This window comes from Trachypithecus francoisi, unplaced genomic scaffold (assembly GCF_009764315.1).
Source record: "Trachypithecus francoisi isolate TF-2019V2 unplaced genomic scaffold, Tfra_2.0 Lachesis_group4, whole genome shotgun sequence".
NCBI lineage: Eukaryota > Metazoa > Chordata > Mammalia > Primates > Cercopithecidae > Trachypithecus > Trachypithecus francoisi.
In genome coordinates, this window is record NW_022681469.1 from 88,286,283 (window position 1) to 88,301,975 (window position 15,693).

General features: G+C 39.8%; 1 protein-coding gene and 1 pseudogene across 2 annotated transcripts in view; one reads left to right on the top strand and one right to left on the bottom strand.

Annotated features, from left to right (window-relative positions):
• Positions 1 to 10,215, top strand: part of LRRC72 (leucine rich repeat containing 72) — a 45,738-nt gene extending 35,523 nt beyond the window's left edge. The window contains exons 6-9 of one of the 2 annotated variants that reach the window (XM_033193730.1): positions 566 to 655; positions 1,602 to 1,754; positions 8,714 to 8,741; positions 9,959 to 10,211. In XM_033193730.1, the coding sequence (XP_033049621.1) occupies positions 566 to 655; positions 1,602 to 1,754; positions 8,714 to 8,741; positions 9,959 to 10,124 (437 nt within the window). In that variant the 3' untranslated portion in view covers positions 10,125 to 10,211. Of the gene's footprint in view, positions 1 to 565; positions 656 to 1,601; positions 1,755 to 8,713; positions 8,742 to 9,958 lie in introns of both variants that reach the window. The other variant, XM_033193731.1, reaches the window with a different exon arrangement.
• A 1,725-nt stretch (positions 10,216 to 11,940) lies between these two features.
• Positions 11,941 to 15,381, bottom strand: LOC117073176 (annotated as a pseudogene).
• Positions 15,382 to 15,693: the final 312 nt, after the last annotated feature.

Consider the following 15,693-nt stretch of genomic DNA (forward strand, 5'->3'; position numbering starts at 1 on the left):
TAGACAAAATGCAAGAGCCACATCTGCTCAGCTTTGGTCCTGCTGAGATCTGAAACTACTATTGACACATTCTGAACTATAAGCAATGGTGTGGAGGAAATAAATTCTATTAGAGCAAGATGTTGTGTCTCTGCCTATCTTCACGCATGCACCCTTGTGAACTTGGAGACCAAAAGAAGACTACCAAGTGATATTTTAATAAAAAGTAGCCTCAAAACTCCAATAGCGCTGATATCTAGTTCTTCATTTACTAATTTATTTATGGACATGTTAAAAATTTCCCTCATTTGTGGCAGACTTGGGTCAATGATATGATCATAGCCTTTAGCACAGTTCCTAGTAGATAGCAAGCACTTGGTTAATATTTGTTGAATGAACGAATTTAACAGATAGAAAAATTAACTGCTGCTCTAAGTAAAGGTTTAATGGGTCTGTTGCTGGATATGAAGAACAGCTTTATAAGTTCTTATGTTTTATATGAATCTCTTAATTTTTCATATTTTATAAGTGATACGTGAAACTGATTTTGAAGTCTGACATTTTATTTTGGATTCTTCATTTGCAGGTCTATACCAAAATCCTTTGTGCCAATATAACCTGTATCGTTTATATATCATCTACCACCTTCCAGGAGTGGAGCTGCTTGACCGAAATCGTAAGGACCCTTCCTTCTTGCAAAGAAATATTTGAGAAGTAGTCTTATAGCTCAGTGGTTATAAATGAAGACTACCTTTGAAAATACGTTTTTGTAAAAAATATACCTTTGAATAATTGTCTTTGTAAATGAAAGTTTTTCAATTACTTATTTTTGAAAGATTTGCTCTCTAAAATGTGCCCTGATTTAGAAATTCACATCTCTTTACTACTTTATTAGAAAGCCCCTCTAACTGAGCATGAGGAAAGTGGTCCTTCTGGTCCTGGTTTTGACATTAACAGGTTGGATGCCAAATCGTTTACCTCCCGGCACCTTAGTTTCTTATCTCAAAAGTGAGGGAATTGGAATAAATCTCATAAGGCCTATTTAAGTTCTAAAAGTCATGCTTCTTAAAATTCTGTAAATATGTATATATTGAAACATACAATGAATGATGACTTCTTTATGAATACACCTTCAAGATAGTATGTCAGATTTCTATGTGCCACATGCACACACACACAATCAACCTCAGCATATTACGCTTAACATTTTTTGAGGCCTATTTTGCCCCCAAATGCTATATTATCTATCTACTTACCTTTCTGTCTCTACAGGTTTGAACATTCTTAATAATTTATTACTGAGTAACCACTTTCTATAGGATACATCAGAAACTTACAGTTATACTTCTCCTTTCTAATAGCCTTGAGGAAATGAAAGGATGTTTCATGCTAAAATTTTAATCATCCTTGGTGATGTGTTAAAGGGTGTTTGGGATGCATTAGACTGAAGGATTAAGCTCTGTCTTGTGAACTGTGATAGCCCCTTTACAAAACAATTTTGACAGGATGTTCACATATAACATAGTTTAGATAAATACATTCTTGAAAGTATTCAGTTCTATTTTGAATCACTCTGCCTATTTATAATGTTATGCAATAACATTACTTTTTGCATTTATCAGAAGTTACAGAAAAAGAAAGAAGATCAATGATTACCATTTTTAACCATAAAAAGGCTCATATCATTCAATCAATAGCATTCAGAGGAAAAGTAGATGCTTCATGGGATCCTAAATCACCATTTAAGCAAAAACCAGTCCAGAGAGTACCTTCAGGTATTTTGCAAAAAAAAAAAAAAAAAATTTAATGAAATTAAAACTTCTCAAACTTTTGGGTAATTTGATTGTAATAATAGCAACTACAATTTACAATAAACTTAAGTATCTAAATAATGGAATAATTTCTAATATATTTGCTAACTTTATAATACTTTTAGTCCAGTTAAAGTAGGTATGCAATTTTCATCCTCACTCATACATGTGAAATCAAATGGGGTGCTGTGATAATAATGAGATAATACATTGAAGCCTCTATCCCAGTATCTAGCACAGTATAAAGGGCTCAATAAATAAGCTATCATTATTTTTATTACCACTGACATGGATGATTTTACCAATTAAGGCTATATAATTTTTGATAATATAGAAAAAATACGAAGCAGAAATAAATATCATCTGCAATTCTGCCATCCAGAAATAAGCACTGGTAATATTTTGATTATACTCACAGAGTCATTATATGCAAGTATAACTTGAATATTTTCAGGATGTTTCCTTAGTAGGAATTTAATTTCATATTTGTAACAGAAATGGAAAAAAATAGGGGTTTAGTTTTTTCAGACAGCAAAGAATACAAAAATAGGGTATCTAGGGTTAGTGGAAAGTTCTATGATGTCATCAGTATTTAAGGATATATCTGTCTTTTGTTCTGCTACTCTTAGTGTGCTTTATGATGACAAGGTGGTTGGTATACCACCAAGCCTTACATCTCCATTCCAGGAAGGAAGAAAGGGTGGATGAGAAAAGGTGCAAAGGTAAAATCCTTGTCTTTATGACAATTTGCCAATGAGACAACATACATTTTTTAAAAAACCAAATCAATTATTTAGAAATAAAGGGGAAATGAATTGAAAAATAGTATGGAAGAAATTACCCAGAATGCTACATGGAGAAAGAAAGCGATAGAAGATATGAACTCGATGTTGAGAAAAGGAGAGACATTAGACAGAGAAGGTCCAATATAAGTTTAGTAATAGTTCCTGAAAAACAAATTATAGATAGAAATTGAGCAGAAGGTAATATTTAAAGTGATAATGGCTGGAAAATTTCCCAAACTGATATATAAATTCTTAGACTGACCAGACAATTACCAGAATTGGCAAAGAATTCGTAGATGCACCAGACAAAATGAATCCAAACACAAAAAAGACACATAACAACAACACAACAACAACAACAAAAGTCTTCACCAAAGGCAAAACCATCTTAAAGCAGTCGGAGAGAAAACCCAGATGACCTACAAAAGAATAACATAGAGATTCTCCACAAACTCCCCAGCTACAATCATGGAAGTCAGAAAACAGTGATCAGAAGTTTTTAAATCAAAACCATAAAGAGATACCATCTCACACCAGTTAGAATGTAGATCATTAAAAAGTCAGGAAAAAACAGATACTGGAGAGGATGTGGAGAAATAGGAAAGCTTTTACGCTGTTGGTGGGAGTGTAAATTAGTTCAACCATTGTGGAAGACAATGTGGCATTTCCTCAAGGATCTAGAACCAGAAATACCATTTGACCCAGCAATCCCATTACTGAGTATGTACTCAAAGGATTAAAAATCATGCTACTATAAAGACACATGCACACGTATATTTATTGCAGCACTATTTACAATAGCAGAGACTTGGAACCAACCCAAATGCCCATCAATGATAGACTGGATAAAGAAAATGTGGCACATATACACCATGGAATACTAAGCAGCCATAAAAAAGGATGAGTTCATATCCTTTGCAGGGACATGGATGAAGCTGGAAACCATCATTCTGAGCAAACTAACACAAGAACAGAGAACCAAACACCGCATGTTCTCACTCACAAGTGGGAGTTGAACAATGAGAACACATGGACACAGGGAGAGGAACATTACATACTGGGGCCTGCTGGGGGCTGGGGGTCCGGGGGAGGGATAGCATTAGGAGAAATATCTAATGTAACGGACAGGTTGATGGGTGCAGCAAACCACCATGGCACATGTATACCTATGTAACAAACCTGCATGTTCTGCACATGTTTCCCAAAACTGAAAGTATACTAAAATGTGTATATATATTTACAGTTGTATAGCTCACCAGGCATGGTGGCTCATGCTTGTAATCCCAGTACTTTGGGAGGCTGAGGCAGGTGGATCATTTGAGGTCAGGAGTTTGAGACCAACCTGGCCAACATGGTTAAACCCCATCTCTACTAAAAATACAAACTTAGCCAGACATGGTAGCGGGCACCTGTAATCCCAGCTACTTGGGAGGCTGAAGCAGGAGAATCGCTTGGACCTGGGAGCTGGAGGTTGCAGTGAGCTAAGATCGCATCACTGCACTTTAGCCTGGGTGACAGAGGAAGACTCTGTCTCAGAAAAAGAAAGAAAAGGAGGGAGGGAGGGAGGGAGAGAGGGAGGGAGGGAGGGAGGGAGGGAGGGAGGGAGGAGGGAGGGAGGGAGGGAGGAAGGAAGGAAGGAAGGAAGGAGAAAAAGAGAAATATTTACAGTCTATTCTCTCTGAAGCCTGCTACCTGGAAGCTTCATCTGGATGATAATGCCTTGGTCTCCACAACCCCTTTTCGTAACCCATTCATTTCTATTGATAATAACTCTTTCAACCAATTGCCAATCGGAAAATGTTTAACTCTACCTTCTGACCTGGAATAACAGCACTCACCCTGCTTTGAGATGTCTTGCCCATCCAGATTGAACCAATTTAAATCTTACATGTATTTGATTGATGTCTGTTATCGGAGTAGACCATGCTGTGGAAAGAAAGGAGCCTTTACATAGAAAATCTCCCCTCTTAAAAACAGTTGATGCACACAATAACAAACAATGCAAGGTCAGCCCCCACAATCTATTTTTCAGTGCTATAATTATTATTGGTGTGATCGTCACCTTTAGGGCTCCACATTTCTTTTGTTTAACCAGACTGCTGAAAGAACTATAATCGTTTTTTAAATTCTCTTGGCTCCTTTTCATATTGAACCTCCAAAAACAAAATCAGGAGCGGAAAAGATAGGGAGAGTATTTTATTGCATTTGAAACTTTTTCTTCTTAATTAACAGATATGTTGACTAAAGCCTCTAATAATTGACAGGACAATTATTATAAATCTACTCATTTTCTGCAAAAGGTCACTATATCATAACAACTAAAAAGTATTTTTAGCTCAGAGTATGGCTTATTTTAGCATACCTTAATTAAGCAAACATTTATAATAAAACACACTATGTAAATTTTTAAAATTTATCCATATTGTTTTGTAGCTTCTATATTTGTTTTGTTATAAATCTTACCTTATTGTGACTTTCTAAAAAATCATTAGAGTAATTCTAAGAGAAATATGAATTATTTTATTGAAAAGAAATTACACTTAAAAATGTTTATGAGGCAATCATAAAGCCACATTTTGATTTTATTATCCTTAATCTAAAGTTGAGAAAGAAATCAGTTATATTTCTAATATCTTAAGGAGCAAGATCAATTTTAAGTTTTCTTCAAATCCCATCTATCAGTCCTTATCAAATAAGTATAGTTAAAAGGGTTGTGCAAATTTTCATTACTGTCTCTGGGTTTTATTGCGAGATAGCCAGTATTCTCAGAACCAAAACACTTTGGGCTTCTACCTGGCATTAAGGAAACTGATTTGCAGATTTTTCACCAATTACCTATATCTAGATGTAGAAAGACATTAAGGGGAATTTAAAATAAAACACCAACAAGCTTTTAAAATGTCCATTAGTGGTCCAAAAGTGAAGCTGCCAGATTTCCACCATGTTTGCTCAACACAGAGCTCCAGGTGCTGAGCCCAAGCTGGGGTATAGTGTTGCAGAGCCTGGGCCTGGCAGCTGAGGCATGTACTACTCAGGAAAAGAGAAGGGTAAGGATAAAAAGGAAGACCAGGCAGACTATTTAACAAATAGCAATTCACCAAACAGTGCATCGGTACAGACAAGGCAGGACAGAATCCAGAGAAAACAGATAATTGCACATCCAGAAGAGTAAATGCCAACTCCTACCTATGCATGAAGGTTTGGGTAGGTTTTAGAGGTCAATGTGAGATCTAGAGATTGTTTGGCATAGGGCTGAGCAATTGAGGGAGTTGTGTAGACACAGAAGAATTTGTGAAGGCAAAAATCAGCAGTCAACAGAGCTTCCATGTTGCATAACTTCAATGGACACTTTTTGCACAGAAAACATTTACTGAGGCACCCCCAGAATTGTGCCATGAAGTAGCCCTGGGCCAAAGAGACAAACTAGAACTACTATCTAAGGGAGATACCATATACAAAAATAGATTCCAGAGAGACTGAATATCTAAATGTAAATAAAATAAAAAAGTACTGGAAGAAAATACTTTCATAATCCCAAAGTGAAGGCCAATCAAAGCCTCACACAAAACCCAGAGGCCATCAAAGAGAAATGTTGACAGATTTAACTACATAAAAATGAAAAACAATTACACGTATCCCATAAATATGTACAAATAGCATGTATCCATAATAATTAAAAATAAAAAGCATCATATAGAAAGAAAATTAAAATGCAAGATTGGAGGAAGTCTTTATAACATATATAATAGGCAAAAGTTAACACCCATAATTTCTAAAGGACATCTCCAAGTCAACTTAAAAATCCCAGTAGAAAACAAAATAAATGTCATTGACAAGACATATGTACAAAGAAAGAAATGTAAATAATGATCAGCTTCACTAATGATCAAATAAATGGAAATCAAAACAATGAGACACCATTTTCATCCAACAAGTAGGCAGAAGTTTTAAAGGGTTGTTAAAGATGAAGGGGAAAGAGCACAATTCATGTTATTGATGGGAATGTAAACTCATTCAACTCTCTTGGATGACCATATGGCAGTATCCACCAACATACGAAATGTGCAAACCATTTGACACAGCAACTAAATTTGATCTCTCCCTTACAGAAGTGCTTGCACATATGGACAAAGAAAAAATATATGGGTATAAGTCTGCATGTTGCAACATTTTTTATAATAGCAAAAGTAGTAGAAACAATTTAAATGGTCATTCATAGGAGAATGTTAAATAGACTATGGCACATTTGTATAATACAATCTATTCCATTATAGAATCAATCCATAATATATTTGGGGATATTAAAAACACCTTGACAAGGCAGGCAGATCACCTGAAGTTTGAGACCAGCCTGGCCAACATGGTGAAACCCCGTCTCTATTAAAAATACAAAAATTAGCCGGGCGTGGTAGTAGGCGCCTGTAATCCCAGCTACTCAGGAGGCTGAGGCAGGAGAATCACTTGAACCCAGGAGGTAGAGGTTGCAGTGAGGCAGAGGTTGCAGTGAGCCAAGATCGTGCCACTGCACTCCAGCCTGGGGAACAGAGAGACTCCGTCTCAAACGAAAACAAAAAACAAAAACCACACTCATTGAAAAAGTAGTGTACTATGAGTAATAACAAAATTAGAATTTTGTCAACAAACAAATCTCTATGTATAGGTACATGTATACATGTGAGTACATATATGACATACAGGCTGGAAACATACACACAAAACTTTTAATAGTGATACTTAGTAGTAAGAGGAAGTGGAAAGGTTAAAGGGAAATTTCCCTTTTTGCTCACTATTTTCTTTATTGTTTATATTCATTATAAGTAAAGTATGTGCTTTTTGTAATTAAAAATGTAGAAGAGAACAGGGGAATTCTGTCATTTTTTGACAATATGGATGACACTGGAGAGCATTATACTAAATGAAATAAGACAGACACAGAAGAACAAATACTGCATGATCTCACTTATATATGGAATTAAAATAGTCAAACTCATAGAAGCAGAGAGTAAAATGGTGGTTGCCAGGGCTGTGGGGAAAGGGGAGATGGGGAGATGTTAGTCAAAACGTACAAAGTTTAAATTATATTACACAAATGAATAAATTCTGAAGATCTTATGTAATGTGATGATAGTTAGCTGTATTATATACTGGAAATTTACTAAGAGGGTAGATCTTAAGTGTTCTCACCAATACACACAAAAAATGGCAATGGTCTGGCTGATTAATATGTTAATAAGATTGTGGTGATTATTCACAATGAATACCTATATTAAAACATCAAGTTGTACACCTTAAATATATATAGTTTTTATTTGTCAATTATACCTCAATAAAGCTGGGAGGAAAATGTAGAAAAAGATAGCCTAGGATGATTCGAAATGCATGAGAGACTTTCATCAGCCACTTATGAAGGGAACAATGCTATGAATTCTAAGGCAGAGAGGCTGTGTGGTCACTGCTGCTTGTGGAATGGCAAGAGCTGATACTGTGGGCTTTACTGGCACAACAGGTGCTGGTAAAATCCACCTCTGGACAGGCACTAGGCTTTCTGGAAGGAAATCAACAAAGCAGTGACAGTCTCTGGAAGACACCGTAAGAAATCCAGGTTTTGAGGACTAGTCTTGGAGCTTCAAAGCTAGGAAGATCTAGATTCTTGTGATCTAGTATTTGTTTATTCTGTTTCTTTACAGTTAATGCCAAGAATCCAAATAGTTGAAATGTTCCTAAATATTTCTCCTCATTTGGACTGTTAGTCCATTTATAGACGCATGTGCCTTTCAGAAGAAAAGGGATAGGTTTCAGTATCTTATATCAGCCTCAGTATATTAATTACAAACATTTCCACTTGGATTCCATTAGTACATTATAAATTGACCAAGCTTTCCATTCTCAGGGTTTTGAAATTTATATTGTATTAAAAATTTTGCCTCAAAACCTAAGGCAAAACCCACTATATCTAAGAGAAAGCTTTGCTTTGGAGTTAGATAAAAAGGGATTTTTGACAGATTGAACTATTTGTGTAAAGGATAACTTGAAAACAGAAAGCTCTGTTTTATACTTTTCCTTTATAGCATTGTTCCATTGTTTTTAAATGCTGGATAAATATTTTAAAATACTAACTTTAAAATGTACTTTTTTCAGATTTTGGATTTGCAAATAATATAGACAAGTAAGTAATTTTATTTATACATTTATTATCAGATTATATCATAATTGTGTTGTCCCTTTAAATCATCTCCATTTCCTAAAATAGATTTTAATGAGTTAAAAAATGACTCAGTCTTCAATAGATGAGAAAAATTGGTAGATCTTTCTGTGATGAATGAGTTCAAGCTCTGTATTCATATTTGATATATTTGGGCTTTTAATATTACTAACAAAATCCCAAATAAGTAAAAAGATAATTTGATGCTTAGAAAAATAAACCTCGGCCAGGCACGGTGGCTCATGCCTGTAATCCCTGCACTTTGGGAGGATGAGATGGGCAGATCACCTCAGTTCAGGAGTTCGAGACCAGCCTGGCCAACATGGTGAAAACCCACCTCTACTAAAAATACAAAATATTGGCCGGGCCCGGTCACAGGCACCTATAATCCCAGCTACTCGGGAGACTGAGGCAGGAGAATCGCTTGAACCCAGGAGGCAGAAGTTGCAGTGAGCCTAGATCATGCCACTGCACTCCAGCCTGGGTGACAGAGTGAGACTCTGTTTCAAAAAATAAAAAAATAAAAACTAAACCTTAACTATTAGCTATTCTGAAAGTAGGGCTTTACATTCCTTGTTTAACTATTATCTAAATATGTTCAGTCATAACAGTTATCATGTAGACTTACATTTTATATTCATTGGAATTTACATTTCCAAAAGCAAGCACATCACTAAAAGTCCATAGAAGACTTTTTAAATTCATGAATACTGATGAATTTAGAGTCATAATTTTTTTTTATTTTTTCACTTAAGTTTTTTTTTGGATACAGTATGGAATATTATCTCCACATACATTTATAAAATATGGCATAATGTAGATAAAAACTTAGGAATACAGTGAACTTAAGATAATAATATGCATATATCTATAAATATTTTAATAATCTCATTTAACATGGTTTTAAAACATGACTGCATGAGTATGTGAGACCTTAACTGTAATAGTTGATCCCCAAATATGTTCAGATACTTTATTTATAAAGTAAACAATTTATAAAATAAAAATGTCACTTAGCCTGAAAGTCATTTGTCAGTGGAGTCTGCAAATTATTTGTTAGTGGTACTATACTACAAATAACACAGAAAAACATGGCATTAATGCATTTGAATGAAAATTTCATTTTGGTCAAATTTTCATTTTTGATTGCTTTTTTTCTGACATAATTGCTTTTTTTGCAGAACTGTGTTTGATGACCCAGAAGATGCTGTTTTTGTGAGGTCCATGAAGAGATCAGTGATGACTTTGACCTCTATGAACTGGAACACAGTTCCAACACGAGAGGAAAGATACCTTGAAGAGGAAGGCACAGAACCGGCTCAAATGCTCACAGTTACACTGAGATAAGCCCTGGTATTTCTAGAAATTGTAGTGGTTTTCAGTTGTATATTAAACTTCCCTGTGACTTAGCATATTACATACTACTATGATACTATTTGAGATATTTAAATGTAAACAGAAACACCAATAATGAAAAATAATTCTTATATTTTAGATTTTTTAATGTAAAGTTGTTTAAGTATAAATGTATACAGAAATGTATAAAATTCATAAGTGTCCCACTCAATGAATTTTTAAAAGTTGAACATGTTTATGTAACTGGCATGCTAGATCAAGAAATAGAACACTATCAGGACTCTGAAAGCTCGCTTCTTCCTGTACCAGTCACTACTCACCCTTCCAAAGTAATCACTGTCCTGATTTCTAGACAATAAATTAACCATGTCTGATTTCAAAAGGCATATAAATAGAATCATAGAAGATGAATATTTTGTGTCTGGCTTTTTTCACTTGATGTTTTAAGATTCATACATGTTGTTGCTAGAAGCAATGATTCTATCATTCTTACTGCTGTATGGTATTTCATTGTAAGACTATATAACACAACTAACTTATCTAGTGTACTGTTTTTGACTCTCCTCTCTGGAGATATTCGCCAGTTCTGGCTAACGACCTGGGTTTGGTATAGCGAGAAACTTGCTCCTCAGGGAAAAAAAAAATCCAAATGCTTTTAGTAGTTGCCTAGTACTGAGTGACAAAAGTGGACATTGAACATAACTCAAATTCATTACAGTTTTCCCTAAGGAGCTAGAAAAAAAGCTTACAAAGGGCAGAGTGACATCTCCCTCTATCTTGGGAAACATAGACACACTGTAGAAGTGGACTGGAATCAAAACAGGCAAGAGATGAACGCCTAGAAGGAATAATGAATTGACATTGAGAATCTATAGCCTTCATTCACCTGTGGACACTTACCATTCTGTGCACGGCCAGAGTCTAAAAATTCAGATATGGTCCCTGGAAGAAGGTTGCAGCTAGAATAAAGAAAACGCAAAGATTTGCCCGTTCATGTAGGTGAGTGGCTGGTATCATGACAAAAGTGGTTGTTTGTGGCTTCCAAGATTAGGTGATAGAAAGATTTGAAGCATTCTCTTGCTTGGGCTTGGGCCATAATCCAAAAGACAAAAGACATAGTCCCAAAAATGTAATTCTGGAAAAAATAATTTTAAAAAATTAAGATATTTGTTTACATTTTTTAAAACAGATTTGTTTGAGAAACATTATATCTACAGAACATTTTATAGGCTACTTAATACAATAAAATAGGCAATAATGACATACACATTTTTACAAGTATAAGCACTCAGTTATACTAATGACAGCTGCACAGGTATAACAATTATGAGTAGATAAACCGTATTCGTAAAGAAATAGGTCAAAAAGTAAAATGTATATCGCAAATGCAGACATACAAAAAGGACATCTCTTCACTTATTGAAGTTTCAATGTTTTCATGCACACACACACAATGCTTAAACACAAAACAGTGTTGCAATAACATACTTTTGTGAAGTCAGATTTGTGAAAAATGTATAAAACAAATTGTAACTCTTGACATAATTTTGTAAGTCTTGACATAATTCCCATATTGGAAATAGAGGTATAAATTAGCAAATTATAAAAAGTAATGCTCACAATTTAAAATCGTGAACAAAAAACTAAAAAGATAATTGTACATATGAAAAAGTATATTATGGGAATAGGTTATAAGCTATTGAGACGAAGTAGGCCATAGGAGTTGGCTGACTTTCACAATTATTTAGATATTTATTTATTTATTTATTTATATTTTATGTAATAAAAAGTAAAAGTTCTTGTCCAGCCATCCTCATGGGGCATCCATCTGTCTCTCACACAGGTCACTCAAGTTAATGGGAAATAAAGAACAGGGGGCCTAAGTCAGAGGTTATAAATAACAGAAAATAAAAGATCTTCTGTGTCCAGCAAGGGAGTAGATGAGAGGATGGGAGGGCAATACTGGGTGGGGACAGGCAGGGACAGAGCAGGAACCCCCCACCCCTGCTGGACCCTGGCGCTGCCCTCTGTGAGGCCCCTCCCATTCAAGGTGCTTGGCAGTAATTCCCCAGTTCGCCTGGGGAAAGGGGGGATGGGGAACTGGGAGTGGTCCGAGCTGCTGGGAGAAGAGACATAGATCACTCTTCCCTCCACTCATGGAGATCTCAGGTCGGGGCCAGGAAAACCTTCAGTTCCCTGGTGGGGGTGGAAGGGGAGCTGCTGGGAGGGGTAAGATTGAACTCTGGTAAGTCAGGAGACAGTCGGGGTCAGTGAGAGCTTGGGGGTGTCCGATGTAGGGGTAGGGTGAGGGTGTGGAAGCCGAGAATGCAAGCACCCCACTCTGGGGCATTGCACTTTGGGGTGGACGCAGCAGCATCACCTGGGGTGGATGGGGAGCCCCAGGGTGCGGGGGCGGGGCTGCGGTGATTACAGTTTGGACATGAGCCTGGGGAACATGGGCCATGTTGGTGAAGCCGTGGGGCGGATGCTGGTGGTGGATGGCATACACAGTGGCTGGCTGGGGGAAGCTGCTCTGAAGGGACTGGGCAGAAGGTCCTGGAGGCAGAGAGGGCAGCATGTCAGCCAGGGCCCCTGGGTGGTACAGATTCTACTGTTGGCTGTCCACTGCCCAGGTGTGGAGCCACTCCCGCCTGATGCTGGACAGGACTGGGGGCTGCAGGCTGGTTCCCAGTAGGCATGGTAGCCGGCTGCAGCTGGTGGGCATGAAGCTGTGTGGTATAGTGTGGGTAGGCCTGATGAATAGTGACATAAAGGGCTTGAGGGGTGGGCTGCTCCACAGAAGGGTACTGAGGGGTGGAGGATGACACAACGACCTGGGGATGTCTGCCCGATGTCAGCATGCGTGGGTTGCTTTGAAGTAAAGGGGCAGACACCGGCTGTGAGGGGTAGCGGGTCATGGGCTGCATCATGGCAGGTGGGCCTGGGAACTGCTGAGTGTTGTAGGAGATGTAGGAAGAATAGGGCGTGGCAGCCACCAAAGGCAGGCCAGCAGCCACCAAGGTGGGGCTGAGATTGGCTGGTATTGGTCCTAGAGCTATGGGCACAGGGAGCATTTTGCTCTCCAGTACTTGCCCTGCTGCCCAGACATTGAATTGGATACAGGATACGAATACATCTGAGATGCCTGCACAGCTGGTCTCATGTGGATCTGAGGTATGTAGGAGATGTACTGGGGGCTGTATAGCCCACTCTGGCCTGCTGTCAGTACTGGGAGGGAGTTGAATGAGTCTGAGGCCCTGGAGAAGTTGGGGCACTGGTGGATTTATTCACAGACAGCAGAGACTTTGTGGGACTGAACTCCTTGGTATTGGGGTTCAATGTTGATTTCTTTACTTGTTCAGCAATAGGGCCCTCATCCTTGTCCTCTCCTTTGATGAGCCCAACCCGGGGGGCTGCCGGTTTGGCTTGGGCAAGGTGGTGGGGGCTGTTCTGGCCCCTCAGTGCCTCCTGCTGGTGCCAGGGGTGGTTTGTCCTCCTTATCCCATACGGACTCTGTCTTGGAGGAGACGGGGGACCCCATGGGATCTGAAGTCAACAAACCATCAACCTCCTTCTCCTTTCCTTTGGCCTCCTCCTTTAAGATCCAGGGAGGAAAAGGATCCAGGCTGTTCTCAGGGGAACTATTGGGCTGAAGCTTAAACTGGGCCCCAAACTTGCTGAGTTCTTTCAGTTGGAATAGTTTCTGTTCATTCTGAAGACCAGGGACTTTCCCAGCTATGTGAGCCAGCTACTGGGGCTCCAGGGTTCTCTCAGGTTCCTTGGTAGAGAGTTCTTTTACATCTGTGGGGGCCAGGGAGATCTTTGGAGAAACTGAGGAAATGGAGCCCATTCCGGGATCTGAGACTGATGAGGTCACAGGGATGGAGGCTGAAGACGTTGGCACTGCCAAGCCAATGGGAGGCTCAGGACAGGAAGCTGAGATTGGGGCGGGGCAGCAGACTTGGGAGAACTCAGGGGATGCATCCGGCCCACTGCAGGAGGAGGAACAGAAGTTTCTCCAGAAGGCCTATTATTGGGCGAAGACAGGGTCTTGGCACCTCTCAGAGGCCTCTGTGCCTTTGCGGACATGCAGGGAGGGCCTCCATTGATACCACGGGCCTCAGAACCTGGGCCAGGGTTGCTATTGTCCAGATGGTGAGGGCCACAAGCTGGCAAAGAGCTAAGGCCAGGCCGACCGCACTGAGAGCTGCTGCATCAAACTCCTCCCTGGGGACCTTCCTGGACTCGTTGAGGCAGAGGGATGATATACTTTACCTTCCTGGATGCCAAGCTGGGGCTCTCCTGCCCCGAATCCTGCCATTGGGCCACCTGTGCTTCTCCACTCCAGTGGCCCATTATCACTCTCCATAGCGATCCGCAGGCGGTACTGAGGGCTTGATTCAATCTCTCGTGCCAACTGCGCCGCACGCAGCTCTGGCTACTGAAACTCTTCCGAGTTGTCCTTTTCTAAGGGCACCGTATAAGAAAAAAGACTGCTATCATAGGTGGTCTTCACACCGTAGTTCTCCTCGTTGAACTTGAACATTTCGTTGGGGTCCCATCCATTGGACATATCGGACTCGAGGTCGTAGTTGTCGCTGTTGCTGTCACCCCCCTCCCAGCGCTGAAGCACCTTCTCTTTGTGTTCCCCATTCCCTTCTAGTTCATGGTGATGGCTGAATCGGTGAATTTGTCTTTAGCAGCGTAGTTGAAGTCAGCATTTCAGAAGTGAACAAGCATGACATCACTTGGCTTAAACACCATGGTGTCTACAATGTCCTCCCGACAAGGGCCACCTGCTGGCTCAGATGCTTTCTGGTGTACAACATCCACTGCTAGTTCAAAATTTGAGCTCAGCCTCTTGAAGATACCCTCATAGGTGGTGCCATTTTTCATCTTTACATCACAAGTGGAGCCCACAATAGCTGTAAGGAAATGCAGCTTTCTGGAATTGTTGTAGACGCCTTCAAACACAGGTGACTGTGGGGGTCCCTTTCCTGTGCTCTGTCCCCTGGCGCTGCCAGTGGCAGCGGCCCCCGGCCTCTCCTGGTGCCGCTGCTGCGGAGGTAGCTGCGTCTCCAAGATGCTTTCGGCTTCCCAGCGGAGCCCGCTTCTGGCAGCCAAAGGCCCCAGGCAGGGGGAGGAGGCCGCAGGAGGCCCCCGTGGAGCTGCAGAGGAGGCATGGCCTGCTGCATGGGGGCGGCTGCTGGGGCTTGGAGAGCTCTTATGGCGGCTGAGGCTTCAACATTATAGCAATGTCCGGAAGCAGAATTAAACGGAAGGGAGGGAGAGAGGTGGCCGGAGCCGGGGCCAGCGGCAGAGCGTGGGAAGCAACCGGGATTGGGCAGCCTGGCCAGCCATTGGCAGGCGGGGGGAGCCCTGAGGTGTCGGGGGTAGAGAGAGCCCCAATTCTTAATTATATTTTGAAAGTTGATGCAGGATTTTTTGTTCCTTAGTTCGGCTAAATCCAGGTTCTTGTCTCACAACCAGGAAAAATTAGGCATGCAGACATGTTGAAAGGTGAGGAGGCCAGAATTTATTAAGTGAAAGGAAAGCTTTG